The 15032-nt window shown below is 45.4% G+C and overlaps 1 protein-coding gene across 2 annotated transcripts in view; it reads left to right on the top strand.

Annotated features, from left to right (window-relative positions):
- Positions 1 to 15032, top strand: part of LOC139413195 (chromodomain-helicase-DNA-binding protein 6-like) — a 98305-nt gene that overhangs the window by 67074 nt on the left and 16199 nt on the right. The window contains exons 20-32 of one of the 2 annotated variants that reach the window (XM_071160297.1): positions 1119 to 1298; positions 1958 to 2068; positions 4301 to 4503; positions 7406 to 7605; positions 8073 to 8232; positions 8558 to 8647; positions 8890 to 8993; positions 9357 to 9486; positions 9767 to 9845; positions 9952 to 10006; positions 10266 to 10575; positions 11016 to 11224; positions 12515 to 14527. In XM_071160297.1, coding sequence (XP_071016398.1) covers positions 1119 to 1298; positions 1958 to 2068; positions 4301 to 4503; positions 7406 to 7605; positions 8073 to 8232; positions 8558 to 8647; positions 8890 to 8993; positions 9357 to 9486; positions 9767 to 9845; positions 9952 to 10006; positions 10266 to 10575; positions 11016 to 11224; positions 12515 to 14527 — 3844 coding nt within the window. The remainder of the gene's footprint in view (positions 1 to 1118; positions 1299 to 1957; positions 2069 to 4300; positions 4504 to 7405; positions 7606 to 8072; positions 8233 to 8557; positions 8648 to 8889; positions 8994 to 9356; positions 9487 to 9766; positions 9846 to 9951; positions 10007 to 10265; positions 10576 to 11015; positions 11225 to 12514; positions 14528 to 15032) is intronic. The other variant, XM_071160295.1, reaches the window with a different exon arrangement.

The raw sequence follows: 15032 nt of genomic DNA, 5'->3' as shown, positions 1-15032 counted from the left end.
GTCCAATTCACACACATCGAAAACATCCCATGGTCATCCCTACTGCCTCTTATCTGGCACAAATGCTTAGTTTGTAAATTATGTCTGAGTGTTGGAGTGTGCCCCTGGCTATCCGTAAATTTTAAAAACAAGAAAATCGTGCTGTCTGGTTTGTTTAACATAAGGAATGTGAAATTATGAATATTTTTAACCAAATACTTTAAAACTTTTTCTCAAGTAGTATTTTTCTGGGCGACTTTTACTTTCTATTAAGTTATTTTTTACTTTTACTCAAGTATGACAATTGGGTACTTTTTCCACCACTGGTATTAAAGTAGTACAACGTTTGCTTTTTGTTTTATTTGTTTCAGGTTATTTTGTGCCCAATATAGAGTAATGGTAAATAATTTGTCATTTTGGAGTCACTTTTAAATGTCAATAAAATTACAATGTTTATAAACACTTCTACATTCATGTGGATGCTAACATGATTACGGATAATCCTAAATGAATCGTGAATAATGATGAGTGAGAAAGTTAGATGCACAAATATCATACCCCCAAGACATGTTAACCTCTCACTATTACAATAAGACTTTTTTTTTTTTTCAGGGGGGTGATTTTTGTGGGCCTAACTTTTTCACTCATCATTATTCACGATGTATTCAGGATTATGTGTAATCATGGTAGCATTCACATTCATGTAGAAGTGTATAGAGATTATATTATAATTTATGAATAAAAATGTGTAGCTCACTTGTGTATCACCTTCACAGAGTAATCTTTGAGATTTCTATGGCCATCCACACTCCCTCTCAATGCTTTTGTTGCCGGTTTAGCAGTACAACACAAATAGTTGTCAGTGGTCATGCTAAGGGGGGTTTTGTACACCTACACACTTTTTTTATAAAACTTTTAACCATTTAATTAAGTATTCTATTCAGGGACTAAACAAAGTACCAGTTCCTATTCCACTTTTTGTAATTGAAAAGCATTAAGGAGTATTTGAGTTTAGCTCAGTTAAATGACTGAATTGAAATGGAATTGACCCCAAGCCTGATCTGTAATTGGGTCCAGCTGATCTGAGAGCTGTTGCTATGGCTGCCAACTAACGGGGGGGGGTGCATGGTGTCCTAAAGGCGCAGCAGATGACCAAGATTGAGGTGGAGGACCTGCTGAGAAAGGGGGCGTATGGCGCACTGATGGATGAGGAGGACGAGGGCTCCAAGTTTTGCGAGGAGGACATCGACCAGATCTTGCAGCGCCGCACCCAAACTATCACCATCGAGACAGAGGGCAAGGGCTCCACCTTCGCCAAGGTTAACACTGATCCTTATATCCCTGACCTCTTAACCCCTGACCCTAATATCCAGACTGTCAATATCAAGACGGTAGGCAACCCCAACCTTTATACCTCTGACCTCTAACCCCTGACTAATACCCAGAACATCACCATCCAGACAGAGGGCAAGGGCTCCATCTTCGCCAAGGTAAACCCTTACACCTCAAACCATTAACCCCTGACCCATATCTCGACCATCACTATCCTGACAGAGCTCCACATTTGCCAAGGGTAACTCAATTATAAACCTTACCCTTCAACCTTAGTCTTTTACTTTGCTGGATGGTGATGGTTTGAGATTTGATTACATTGTGCTCAACTACAATGAGGAAATTTAAGTTTGAGTGTCAAGGGTTTTACCTTTGCCAAGGTAAACTCTACCCCTCCCTTATAGATTAAACCTTAATCCTAAAACTATCACAATCCAGGTAGTCTGTAACTATCGGAAGAATGACATGTTAGCCAGTCACCACAAGTTTCAGTTTCCCCTGAGTGGGTGGTGAAAGGGAGATGCAACTCTCACCAACGTCTGATTTCACGCCTTAACAGCTTTCTCAGCACATCTGTGTATGTTACTTGCATAGATCCAGTCAGGTTGATGTGTGTGCACGCTTTTGTTTTCCTTGTCATATCCAGGCCAGCTTTGTGTCTTCTGGAAACAGAACTGACATTTCCCTGGACGATCCCAACTTCTGGCAGAAATGGGCCAAAATAACAGAGCTGGAGATTGACTCCAAAGCAGAGAAGGTAAGGGGAAGGGAGGGGAACTAAGGAAGGGCACTATGGGGCTACCGGTTATCCCTGACTAGGGATAACCAGCTCCATGGTGTTGGAGGGACTCCAGAAATATCCGGTCCCGCATGTCCCTGCAGATCACTTCGAATGCGGGCTAGAAAAGAAGGGGGAAGAGGCCTTGCAAAACAGTTTAAATATCTGGCACTCGTCACTCTGTCGAAGAGATGTGTTGCATTAATGAGTGAGGAAAAAGCAGCATGCGAAGCAGAGGGAGGAGGAGAGGCTGCAGTTGAATTAATTCTGTGTGGTGTGTATTACAGCTTGCTGTGTGTGTGTGTGTGTGTGTGTGTTAGTGTGCTGCGTATGTATTTTGTGCCCCAGAGAGGGGTGTGTGTGTGTACAGTTGACGTCGGAAGTTTACGTACACCTAAGCCAAATACATTTATACTGTTTTTCACAATTCCAATTATTTAATCCTAGTAAAAATTCCCTGTTTTAGGTCAGTTAGGATCACCCCTTCATTTTAAGAATGTGAAATGACAGAATAATAATAGAGAATTATTATGATTTATTTATTCTTTCATCACATTCCCAGTGGGTCAGAAGTTTAGATACACTCAATTAGTATTTGGTAGAATTTCCTTTAAATTGTTTAACTTGCGTCAAATGTTTTGGGTATCCTTCCACAAGCTTCCCACAATAAGTTGGCCCATTCCTCCTGACAGAGCTGGTGTAACTGAGTCAGGTTTGTAGGCCGCCTTGCTCGCACCCGCTTTTTCAGTTCTGCCCAAAAATGTTCTACATGATTGAGGTCAGAGCTTTGTGATGGCCACTCCATACCTTGACTTTGTTGTCCTTAAGCCATTTTGCCACAACTTTGGAAGTATGCTTGGGGTCATAGTCCATTTGGGAGACCCATTTGCGACCAAGTTTTAACCTCCTGACTGATGTCTTGAGATGTTGCTTCAATTATATCCAAATCATTTTCTATTTTGTGAAGTGCACCAGTCCCTCCTGCAGCAAAGCACCCCCGCAATCTGATGCTGCCACCCTCATTCTTCGGCTTGCAAGCATCTCCCTTTTGCCTCCTTTTTCCCTTTTCTTCCAGATGGTCATTATGGCCAAACAGTTCTATTTTTGTTTCATCAGACCAGAGGACATTTCTCCAAAAAGTACGATCTTTGTCCCCATGTGCAGTTGCAAACCATAGTCTGGCTTTTTTATGGCGGTTTTGGAACAGTTGCTTCTTCCTTGCTGAGCCGCCTTTCAGGTTATGTCGATATAGGATTGGTTTTACTGTGGATATAGATACTTTTTTACCTGTTTCCTCCAGCATCTTCACAGGGTCCTTTGCTGTTGTTCTGGGATTGATTTGCACTTTTTGCACCAAAGTATGTTCATCTCTAGGAGACAGAATACGTCTCCTTCCAGAGCGGTATGACGGCTGGGTGGTCCCATGGTGTTTATACGTGCTCACTATTGTTTGTACAGATTAACTTGGTACCTTCAGGCGTTTGGAATTTGCTCCCAAGGATGAACCAGACTTGTGGAGGTCTACAATGTTTTTTATGAGGTCTTGGCTGATTTCTTTTGATTTCCCCATGATGTCAAGCAAGGAGGCACTGAGTTTGAAGGTAGGCCTTGAAACACGTCCACTTGTACACCTCCAATAGGCTAATTGACATCATTTGAGTCAATCAGAAGCTTCTAAAGCCATGACATCATTTTCTGGAAAATTCCAAGCTGTATAAATGCACAGTCAACTTAGTGTATGTAAAATTCTGACCCACTGAAATTGTGATACAGTGAATGATAAGTGAAATAATCTGTCTGTAAACAATTGTTGGAAAAATGACTTGTCATCCACAAAGCCGATGTCTTAACCGACTTGCCAAAACTATAGTTTTTTAACAAGAAATTTATGGAGTGGTTGAAAGACGAGTTTCAATGACTCCAACCTAAGTATATGTAATCTTCCAACTTCAACTGTATGTTAGTAATGTACGTTTTTTGGGGCCTGAGTATGTGGTTTTAGCAGTTTGTGTACACTTATGTATAGGCCTACATCTTGACTTTTCTGCGCATGGATTTGTTTGGCATCCGTACACAGTATGGCATGTGTTTGGGGTGTGTGTACTGTGCTGTGCATGGGTTCATATAATGTCTGTATGGCTAGATGAACTGTGTGTCCATAAAACCTGGAGTAAAACCTGAATATGAACTACCACCCCCTCTCCCTCACAGGAGAGCCTGGTGATTGATACACCTCGTGTGAGGAAGCAGACTCGTCACTACAACTCGTTCGAAGACGACGAGCTGATGGAGTTCTCTGAGCTGGACAGCGACTCAGAAGAGAGGCCCTGTCGCACCCGCCGCTTCAGCGAGAGGAACAGACGCTACCTCCGCGCCGAATGCTTCCGCGTCGAGAAGAACCTGCTCATATTCGGGTTATTTTATCACATCTAACATTCCCCAGTCACACTTTCATTGGGCCATACTGTAATAATAATCATAATAATAATAATAATAATTATTATTATTATTCATTATTATTGTGAAATGTAAGTGCTTTCTCACTGGCTTAAGTACCCTCAAATTGTACCTTAGTCAGCACTCTTACTTGCTACCGCGGAGTTAGTGGGCCAGTGTTGAGTAACCCCCAGTCAGTACCATTTATTTGACATATTCCGGGACTAGCACAACTGATTCAATTGGTCAACTAATCACCAAGCCCCTCATTCGTTGAATCAGGTGTGCTAGTTGTGGAATACATCAAATACAGTCCCTGCCAAATATATTGGCACCCCTGCACTTATTTTTAAAGGCCCAGTGCAGTCCAAAACGTGATTTTTTGTGTGTGTTTTATCAGTTTTTTCCAGCTCTTTTATTGTAAGAGCTGTTAGAAAAGAACACCTGAAATTTCAGCCTGTTTTGGTGGGATAGAGTTTTGACCCATAGAAAAGAGTGTTCCAAACCACTGCCAATAATGGGTCGTTTTCAGTTTTCCCCTCCCCGCTCAGTACTTAATCGTTACCCCGAAATGATTTGATATGGAGATCAAAATGGCGACATCTTCTAAAATAAGTTGAAAAGTTGAAAGTTTGGTCTCCACACCTTGTTAGGGGATTTTAAACATTGCAGAAACAATTATATTTTATTTGACCTTAAGTTAGAAAAATAAAGAAATGGGAAAAATTATTGACACCCTGAAGCTAGTACACAGCCTTTGCCCAAGATATTTGCAGACAAACACTTCTTGTAGCCATCAATGATTGTGCTGCAATTTGGCCCACTCTTCAGCAGAAAACTGCTGTAATTCTTCAATGTTTGAGGGGTTCCCTCCACCAACTGCTGTTTTCAGATCTGTCCATAGCATTGGTGGTCGGTGCCGTTTAAGATGAGGGAAGACTATTATTTTTAATGAGAATGGCCTTATTTCTATTACAGCATATTGGATGACTGTCATTCGTATTCCATTCACCAAGCTCAATGTAACATCAACAGGTTTAGGCTACTACATGATACTCAAATTTTCCTTATACCCATTATGAGGTTGCTACAACCTAGCCTATGAATGAAAGTTTAGAACATAGGTGCAGATGTCGAAATGTGTGAAATTAAGTTGACAGAAAGTGACACATTCAATAACGCCTTGCACACTCTTGCCTGCATACAACTGATCTAGGGCGTAATCATTAGTCCAATAGTTGCAAACGAGTTTCTATTGGATAAATTCAGGTATGTTTATCCCCGCTTCGTTCCGTTTGCTTCTGTTTGAAGAAACATTCTTAAACAGAATCGGTGGAATGAATACACCTCGGATCACACGCAAACTTTCATAGCAGTCATACAAACAGCATGATCACTTTGATCGTTGTTGCTATAATTCCTTCTCGCATCTATGAGCTCTCCGCTCACCTTTTCCCTTCACTTGCGGACTTCAGTGCACACCAACGGTCTGTGACCAGGCAAAAATACCGCTAACCACTACACACAGCCTACATAGTTGTCACCATTATTAGTTAACATCATAGTCTACATAGTTCTAGTAGCTAACGCGTTAGTAAACCCACTACAATCTTGCAGTACAGTCAGCAAGCAGTTTAGCAGTTACACCTGCAGGCCCCTAAGCTTACCTTGGAAGAGTTCCTGTGTTGGATAGCCAGCTAGCTAACATCCCTCTATGTTTGAGCCGGGTGCTTGAGTAGACTAAACTAGCTGCTTTCGCTAGCTAAGTGAAAGTAAAATAAGAAATACAACGAAATATAGCTGCCGCCCTCTTGCTTCATTTTTTAAAGAAATTAATTTGTTCAAAACTGTTCAACTATTGTCTTTCTCTCTTTTGAGTCAACTCCTCACCACTCACGAGCATTATCAAACTTCCCCATATTTGATTGTAGGGAGGGTGTTATTTTTATTGAATGCTTCATTTGGTCATCGGCAGCTGATCTGTATTGCCAAAGAGCTCTAATTATGTTTCATTGGTCCACATACATTTTTTCCCAGGATTTAGGCTTGTTTAGGTGGGTTTTGAGAAGTTCAATCAGGATATATCTTCTCCTTCATTTGTGGGTTCTTCCTATAACCAACAACCAAATGTAAGCTTTCAAAGAAATGAACACCCTCCCTACAATCAAACATGGGGAAGTTCGATAATGCTGTGGGGTTGCTTTGCTGCCTCTCGTACTGGGGGCCTTGAAAGTCTACAAGACCTCATGATATCTGCAGATTATAAATGTTTTTTGGAGTGCAATGTTCTGCCCAGTGTCCAAAAACTAGGTCTATGTTGAAGGTTGGTCTTCTAGCAGGACAAAACAAACTAAACACACGTCAGAAGCACACTTGAATGGTTCAAGAAGAAGCACTGGACTGTTCTTCAGTGACCAGCAAAGAGTCCAGATCTGAATCACATCCATAACCTATGGCAAGAGCTGAAAACAGCAGTTGGTGAAGGGCACCCCTCAAACATTGATGAATTAGAGAAGTTTGCTGCTTAAAAGTGGGCCAGAAACGCAGGCTCTGCAGCCAGGTACTAGCTCCGGGGTGCCAGTAATGTTGTCCATTTGTCTTCATTTTCAAAAGTAAAATTGTAAGCAATTTTTGAAACTTTTTTTTAGAAGAAATATGGAATTCTTTAAGAAAAGTGCAAGGGTGCCAATATGTTTGGCTGCAACTGTATGTGACACTGGCTGGGGGTATTCAAGGGGAGGTGGGGACTCGATGAGAGCCTACTGCAGTAGGCTACATTAGAGTACAGATTTATTTATTGTATCCCAGCAACTCTTGACACTTTTTTGTGGTGTATCTGTGCTCATGCCACCCGCTCCATCTCTCTGTGTGTCCACACAGCTGGGGTCGCTGGAAGGACATCCTAACCCACGGGTGCTTCAAGTGGCAACTGGCTGAGCATGACATGGAGGTGCTTTGCCGGGCACTACTGGTCTACTGTGTGCGTCACTACATGGGCGATGACAAGATCAAGAGCTTTATCTGGGACCTCATCACACCTGCCAAGGATGGCCATAAACAAGACCTGCAGAACCATTCTGGTGAGAGATTCACTTACATCCCCTCCAAACAAGCTGCCATTCACTCATATGGCCGTATGGAGGAAAGAGGACTGGCAAAATGGCTAGTTATGTTGACAACACTCAAATTAATAATCAAGATCTAAAAAGCAACTCGTAGTGCCAGCGTTTCTCATTGTGGTCTATAAAGCAGATTCCTGACTGAATGGCCCCTGGGGGCTTGAACCCTTGCTCAGCATCTTGTACTACATCTTGTATCGACTCTATCTATCACTTAACAATGAAGTAAAACAAAAAAAAAAAAAAAAAAAAAAAGCAATCCTCACCTTTTGTTAATTTGAGTGCTTTGATGACTCCAAATAACTGTAGCCATAGCTCCAACTCTGATCCCCAAATATGTGCTTTAATGTGGACTGGTGTGCTACTGATGATTGCTTGATGTACGATGATTGCTTGGTATTGCTCAAACAATATCTTTCCACAAGCAGGCCTGTCCGCCCCAGTGCCCAGGGGACGCAAGGGTAAGAAGCTAAAGAACCAGCTGAGCGTGCCCGAGATGAAGCATGCAGACTGGCTTGTCAACTGCAACCCAGAGGTAGTGCTACAGGACGACAGCTACAAGAAACACCTCAAGCAGCACTGCAACAAGTGAGTCCCCATTACTCACAATTCACCTTCAGTTGTTGGTGAACCTCGTCATGTTCTCCACTGACTAATAGGATTCCTAAGGTTGTTAAATCTACAAAGTCGAGCTTGAAAACAAACGTACAAAATCTAGATTGTTTGAAATGATGATTTGAATTGCTGAAGCCAAGGGAGTTTTATGCTAGATTTACTTTGCATTTGCTCTTTTTTTTAAAAAGTTTTATGTTTTAGCTTCCTGTAAAAACTGGTGTAAACTTTGCACCTGGTAAAACAGTTGCTGTGTCCAATAACAGAACGACGAGTGGTCCATGTGTTGTGTTGTGCCAAGGGTACTTCTGAGGGTGAGGATGCTGTACTACCTCAAGGCGGAGGTCCTGGGAGAAACTGCTGCTCAGTCCCTGGAGGGCATCCATGCCAGGTACAGAGTGGGCACCATGAGGGCACCCATTAATCATGCCACTTCCTATATACACTGATGAACTTGTTGATACATGAAGGGCTAGTTCCTTTAACCCAGATGATGCCTATTCATGTACTCAAAAGCACTTTCATTGCAGATTCTCCATTGAGCATGCTTTTTAATCCAGAAGTAGGAGAATATTGTGCGGGAAACCAGCCCAAAGTAAATGGCTGATTTGTTTGTATGTGTAATCTGTGCAGTAAACTGGAGGTGGCACTCCCTGATATTGACTACATCGAGATCCCAGCAGGCTGGTGGGATGCAGAGGCGGATAAGTCTCTCCTCTTAGGAGTGCACAAACACGGTAATCCTTTAGTCTGGGGTCTCCTGCTTATCAAGGCCCTCATTTGATCAATTCCAAAGGATCTTACATCAACCTTGGTCCTAGAGAATTTCAGGGTGTGCAAGTTTGGTTCCAGCACTAAAACACCTGAATCAACTAACCCAAGTCCTGCTGATCAGTCGATTAGCCGAGTCAGGTTTTAAGCCTGTAGCTCGCTCTGTAAATCTTGGATCAGGATTGGTAATTAATGGCCTACCATATATCAGTTATTGGTCATTGATTAATTGATCATACATTTGAAATTGATAGTACATTTAAGTCTAAAGCCACTTCCATCATCACCATCTGCGCTCAGTAACCCTGGCTCCTGGTGTGTGTCCTCAGGGTATGAGCGATACAATGCCATGCGGGCCGACTCAGAGCTATGCTTCTTGGAGCGGGTGGGCATGCCTGACGTCACGGCGCTCTCAGCTGAGCAGAGTGGAGGAGAGGTGGTGGCTGACCTCACTGACAGGCAAGAAACCACCCCCCGCCTTACCGTAGGGCACAAGTCTCATTTTAAAGGATTGACCCCAAAAAAACAGCATACAGTAATATCCACAGTACCAAATCTCAGGTGCTGTGTACAAATGTGAATGTCAACCAATGGCTTTAAGCCCCAAAATTGAATGTATCAGCAATAACTAGATCTAGTTCCCCCAAATATATTAATAAATCCTGAGTGGTCATGCTGAGTCTGGTGATGGAGAAAGTGATTTAAATGTGTGGTCTTTATCTTGATTGTTAATGTTTAGTGCTTGCAAAAGTGAGGATGTGAAAGACGATCCTGAATGCAATCAGGAGGAGGGAGGAGTGGAAAAGGTTGATAATAAGGTATGGACTCTTGAGTGACTCGGCTAAATGAAAATGAAGGATTCAATTATTTAATATCTAAAAAGGTTGAGTTGTGATGTTGTATCGTCTATTTTTGCTCCAAAAGGATGAAACCAGCTCCAGTAATGATGCAATGGACAAGCATGACAGTGTTGGTCAAGGTGAGTGTTCATCTACCTTTCAGCTTGCATTTTTGCATAAAACACCTTACAAACTGGAGAATCTGTGAGTGCATAAGATTATAGTGGTTTTGCGAACTCCAAGTTCCACCTAGTTCATTTTCTGCAAGTGTTCCTGTGGGTTATTCTACGAGGAAGGTAATGTAATTTTGTCAAAAATATATATTTTCACCTAATTGTAAGAATTTGTCATAAAAAGCATATGATTAACAAGCATAGATCTGATGCTGTTACTTTGCAGACACACTCTCAGTGGAGATGGTCCAGGAGACCTTTGGCCAGGAGGGCATGGAGCTAAAGGGTCGCCCTCTGTGGCCGGCCGGCCCTGCCCTTACGGCCAGGCTACGTCGCCTCATCACGGCCTACCAGCGCTTCATGCGGCGCGAGCCGCTGCGCCACGACTTCCTGCTACCTGAAGGGCTGGGGGCAGGCCTGGGGACGATGTCTTGGCAGCTGGGGGAGGAGATTAGGCGTTGCACGGTGGCCGCCGCCGAACCTGACCCTCTCTTCCTGGAGTGGCAGAGAAGGTGGGTGATGACGTCAGAGCAAAGGTGGGTGATGCCATTGATCCCCTACGTTATGTGCTGCTCGGTCCCGTTCCCTTTCGGTTCCGAGCTCCTTCCCCCCCTCTATGTTCACCGATATGTAAGGCATGGTTATATCAATACGAGGATGTGTCCTGCTAGCTCTCCAATAAGCTTGGTGGAACTATCACTATTTACCTTTCACAAAACATATCCTTCAAGAGGCTAGAGAAGGAATTGGACTGGTTCATTGTCTATGCCCCTAAAATATGGTGCATGTCAAAGACCTAATGTAACATTATTTGGATTAAGATATTTGACTTCAATGGGGAAATGATTTACTGGAACCAGACTTCTTTTGTGTATGATACCCACAACTGACTTGTGGCTTCCGTGTACTGCAGTCACATGTCAGTGCATGCCCCCCTGATCAAAGGTTAATGGTAGGCCTGTGTTTTTGTGAGCAGGTGGACACGGCGTGAGCAAGCAGATTTCTACCGCACCGTGTCGTCGTTCGGTGTGGTGTACGACCCGGAGAAGAAAGCATTCGACTGGAGTCCTTTCCGCTCCTTTGCCCGGTTGGAGAGGAAGACCGACGAGAGCCTGGAGAGATACTTCAGTAGCTTTGTGTCCATGTGCCGCACCGCCTGCAGATTGCCCCCCAGGAAGGACGAAGGTAACGACTCAACAGGAGGAGCTTGAGAGCTTGCCCTTAAAGGTGCAATAACAAGGGAATACCCGGAAATTAGGAATCCTCCAACCAATTTTTGGAAAGTTACCAGAATTTGTCACCCTAGGGAATGCCATAATGTACACTGAACAAAAATATAAATGCAACATGTAAAGTGCTGAGGAGTATTTCTGTTTGTAATAAAGGTCTTTTGTGGGGAAAAACTCAATTCTGGTTGGCTGGGACTGGTTCCCCAGTGGGTGGGCCTGCCTCCAAGTGTATGATCACCTATATTATAAACAAATAATCTGAACTAAAAACTCCACACTTTGGAATTTCTGTGCGTCCTTGACCATCGCTAATCAATATCCAGAAACTACACACATTCTCTCTTTTGTGGCATCAATGTGAGGGTTTATGTTGTTGCAGTAGTCTAGTGGTGTGGGGATAATGACAAGTGTACCTGGTCTCAGTTGGGTTCGCACTGCACAAAAAATTAAGCAAACTGGAAATGGGCTTTTTTAAACCTTTTATTTAACTAGGCAAGCCAGTTAATTAAGAACAAATATTTATTTTACAATGACTGCCTATCCTGGCCAAACCCAAACCGGAAGACGCAGGGCTAATTGTGCACCGCCCTATGGGACTCCCAATCACGGCCGGTAGTGATACAGCCTGGAATAGCCTGGTCTGTAGTGACCCCTCTAGCACTGAGATGCAATGCCTTAGACCACTGCACCACTCGGGCTGAAAGGGACAAATTTTCACGCTAATTGTTCGTCCCCAATCTAGCATGGAGTCATTGGATTTGTAGTGCTATACTGACGTTGCCTCCCTTCCGTGGCACGTGTTTCTTGGCAACCACCCTGCACTTGCCTCTTGCTCCCTCTGACTAAAGCCAGTGAGAAACTTGCTTGCGTACTTTTGTTTTATGAAACTAAATAAATACTGCACTCTGAACCACAAAACGTATTTACTATATTCAAGATAGTGTAGTTAGACAAAGCAAGGAAAGTAATTACGTATTACGTATTTTTATTGGGATTTGCAACTGTTGGTTAGTAATGCGTCCTGCAACCTTCTAAAATGACTTACTCAGCCTTTAACAATCGTCTCTGCCAAAGGAATGTGTCTTAAAGGGATAGTTCACTATTTAGCTTATTTTAGCTGCGCTTTGAAAAGCATGGTGTTAGATTTGACATGATTAGTATTATTTATACTGTAGTAGTGACATTGCAATGGTGTGATTTTAATTATACTGTTTATACGAAAGTAAGCCGTCCATCTGTCTGTCAGGGCCTCTGGACCACAACCTGTTTGTGGAGCCCATCACAGAGGAGCGAGCAGCACGTACCCTCTACCGTATCGAGCTGCTGCGCAAGGTCAGGGAGCAGGTGCTGCGCCACCCACTGCTGGGCCCGCGACTGCAGCTGTGTCGGCCCAGCCTCTACCTGCCTGTGTGGTGGGAGTGTGGCAAGCACGACCGCGACCTCCTGATTGGAGCGGCCCGCCACGGCCTCAGCCGCACTGACTACTACATCCTTAACGACCCGCAGCTATCTTTCCTGGAGGCCCACCGCAACTACGTCCAGAAGGAGAATCACCAGGGATACCAACCCAGTGTGCACCACGCAGGCATGGCCCCCTCACCGCACCACCACCCCTGCTGCATCTATGAGACAGGCCTCGGCCAATGCCACTCTCCCCAGCCGCCGGAGTACGGTCACCAAGCCATCCCCTCTTCGATCCACTTCCATTCTCACCCGAACGTCCACGGTCACCCGCCAGAGATAGTGGGCACGGGCCCCGGTGGCAGCCTAGGTATGGTGTCTGGGCCAAGGGAGGGCTTCCTGGTTTGCCCCCCTCTGGATGAGTCATTGGAACTGGCATCACTGCAGCATGAGGGCCTGGCCTCAGATTCCCTCCATGGCAAGTCTACCAAGGAGGCCTTCAACGGGTTCCCCTTCAACTCAGCGCAGGGCGGCCAGAGCATGCTCAACTCGTATGGTGTGCAGAGGGAGCTGACCAGCGAGCAGTCGGCCGACATGGACCCGATCATCTCAGGCAAGCTGCGTAGCGACGTGCTGGTGGGCTCCTCGGAAGAGAATGGCCTTATGGCCCCCTTGCTGGAGCTGGAACAGGAGCTGCAGGCGCCCTGGGAGAGCACTGACCACACAGGCACAGCAGATGTCGTGGGCATGTTCAACGAGGCCGACCCCATCCTGGGGGCACCAGCCCTTGATACAGAGTTCCTGGACACAGAGGAGCAGCCAGGAGACGGGGGAAGGGAGGACGGAGCAGGGGGAGTGCTTGACGACTGCCTAGGTATACCCTCATCCCGGAGCGACCCAGGGGAGCCGCTGCCCTCCAGTTTCATGCTGTTCAAGAACATTGACGTGAGCGAGGAGGAGCCTGCTGCAGAGCACACAAACCTCTCCGCCAGCCCCCTTCCTTCCTACACCCCCCCTCCGCACCTGTCGCTGTCCCATATGACCTTGCACCCCCACCACCACAACCAGGGTGATGTCGAGCAGCCAGAGGAGAAGTTGAGTGACTCTGACACTGTCGCCCACGTGCCTAGCCCCGACGAGAGGGAGGCAGAGAGGGATGTGTCCTTTGAGTTTGACAAAGAGGAGATGTCTGTGGACAGTCCTAGTCTGGTGGGGCTGGAGCAGGGCCTGGACACCTCATGTATACCATGCGAGGACACTCTCCAAGAGGAGCCCTGCTATGGGATGGGAATGGGCTCTCCAGTGGAGTCATGTCAGGTGGCTCTAGAGAGGCCAGGAGAAGAGACTTTAGAAAGGGACACGCCCTTAGGGCTAGTGGAGGAGGGGCTTCTAGAGGGACAGGCTGAAGAACCCTTGGAGATATTGCCCATGGATTCCCAGGAGGAGGACCCAGTGGATGGTCCTCTGGAAGACTTCGGTAAAGACAAAGCACCAGAAGGACCATTCACAGGGCCGTTGGAGCAGTACGACGTAGAACCTGAAGCGGCCTTCGAGGGGCCTGCCGAAGCAGAGAGCACTTTAAGCGAACACACACTCCCCACTGTTGATGCTACATATACTCTGCCCCCATCCTTCTCAGTCCCCAGGCCCCAGCCTGAGCCACCACTGTCCCCACGTGTGGCTGGAGTGTCACAGATCAAACTTGAGTTCCCTCTGGACCCAGAGAGCTCTGAGAGCAAGTCAGACATACTGGAGCCTGACAGCACTGTCCTCACGCCCAAACTGGAGCAGACAGAGGTGCTGCTGGAAGTAAAGGACAAGATCAAGGAGGAGAGGCCCCAAACTCCAGGTAATGAAGGTAGTTTTACATGCATCCAAAATAGTGATATGAACTGGACAAAAATAAGTGTCTGTCTGTCTGTCTCAGTGCAAGACAGACAGTGAGATAGACAGTGACTCAGTGCAAGACAGACAGTGACTCAGTGCAAGACAGACAGTGACTCAGTGCAAGAAAGACAGTGACTCAGTGCAAGTGTCTTGCACTGAGTCACTGTCTGTCTGTCTGTCTGTCTTGCACTGAGTCTCTGTCTGTCTGTCTTGCACTGAGTCACTGTCTGCCTGTCTGTCTTGCACTGAGTCACTGTCTGTCTGTCTGCCTGTCTGTCTTGCACTGAGTCACTGTCTGTCTGTCTTGCGCTGAGTCACTGTCTGTCTTGCACTGAGTCACTGTCTGTCTGCCTGTCTGTCTTGCACTGAGTCACTGTCTGTCTGCCTGTCTGTCTTGCACTGAGTCACTGTCTGTCTGCCTGTCTGTCTTGCACTGAGTCACTGTCTGTCTGTCTGCCTTGCACTGAATCACTGTC

Source organism: Oncorhynchus clarkii, chromosome 7 (assembly GCF_045791955.1).
Source record: "Oncorhynchus clarkii lewisi isolate Uvic-CL-2024 chromosome 7, UVic_Ocla_1.0, whole genome shotgun sequence".
Lineage (NCBI taxonomy): Eukaryota > Metazoa > Chordata > Actinopteri > Salmoniformes > Salmonidae > Oncorhynchus > Oncorhynchus clarkii.
Note: the sequence above shows the minus strand (reverse complement) of the source record. Positions and strands in the feature narration are given on the sequence as shown.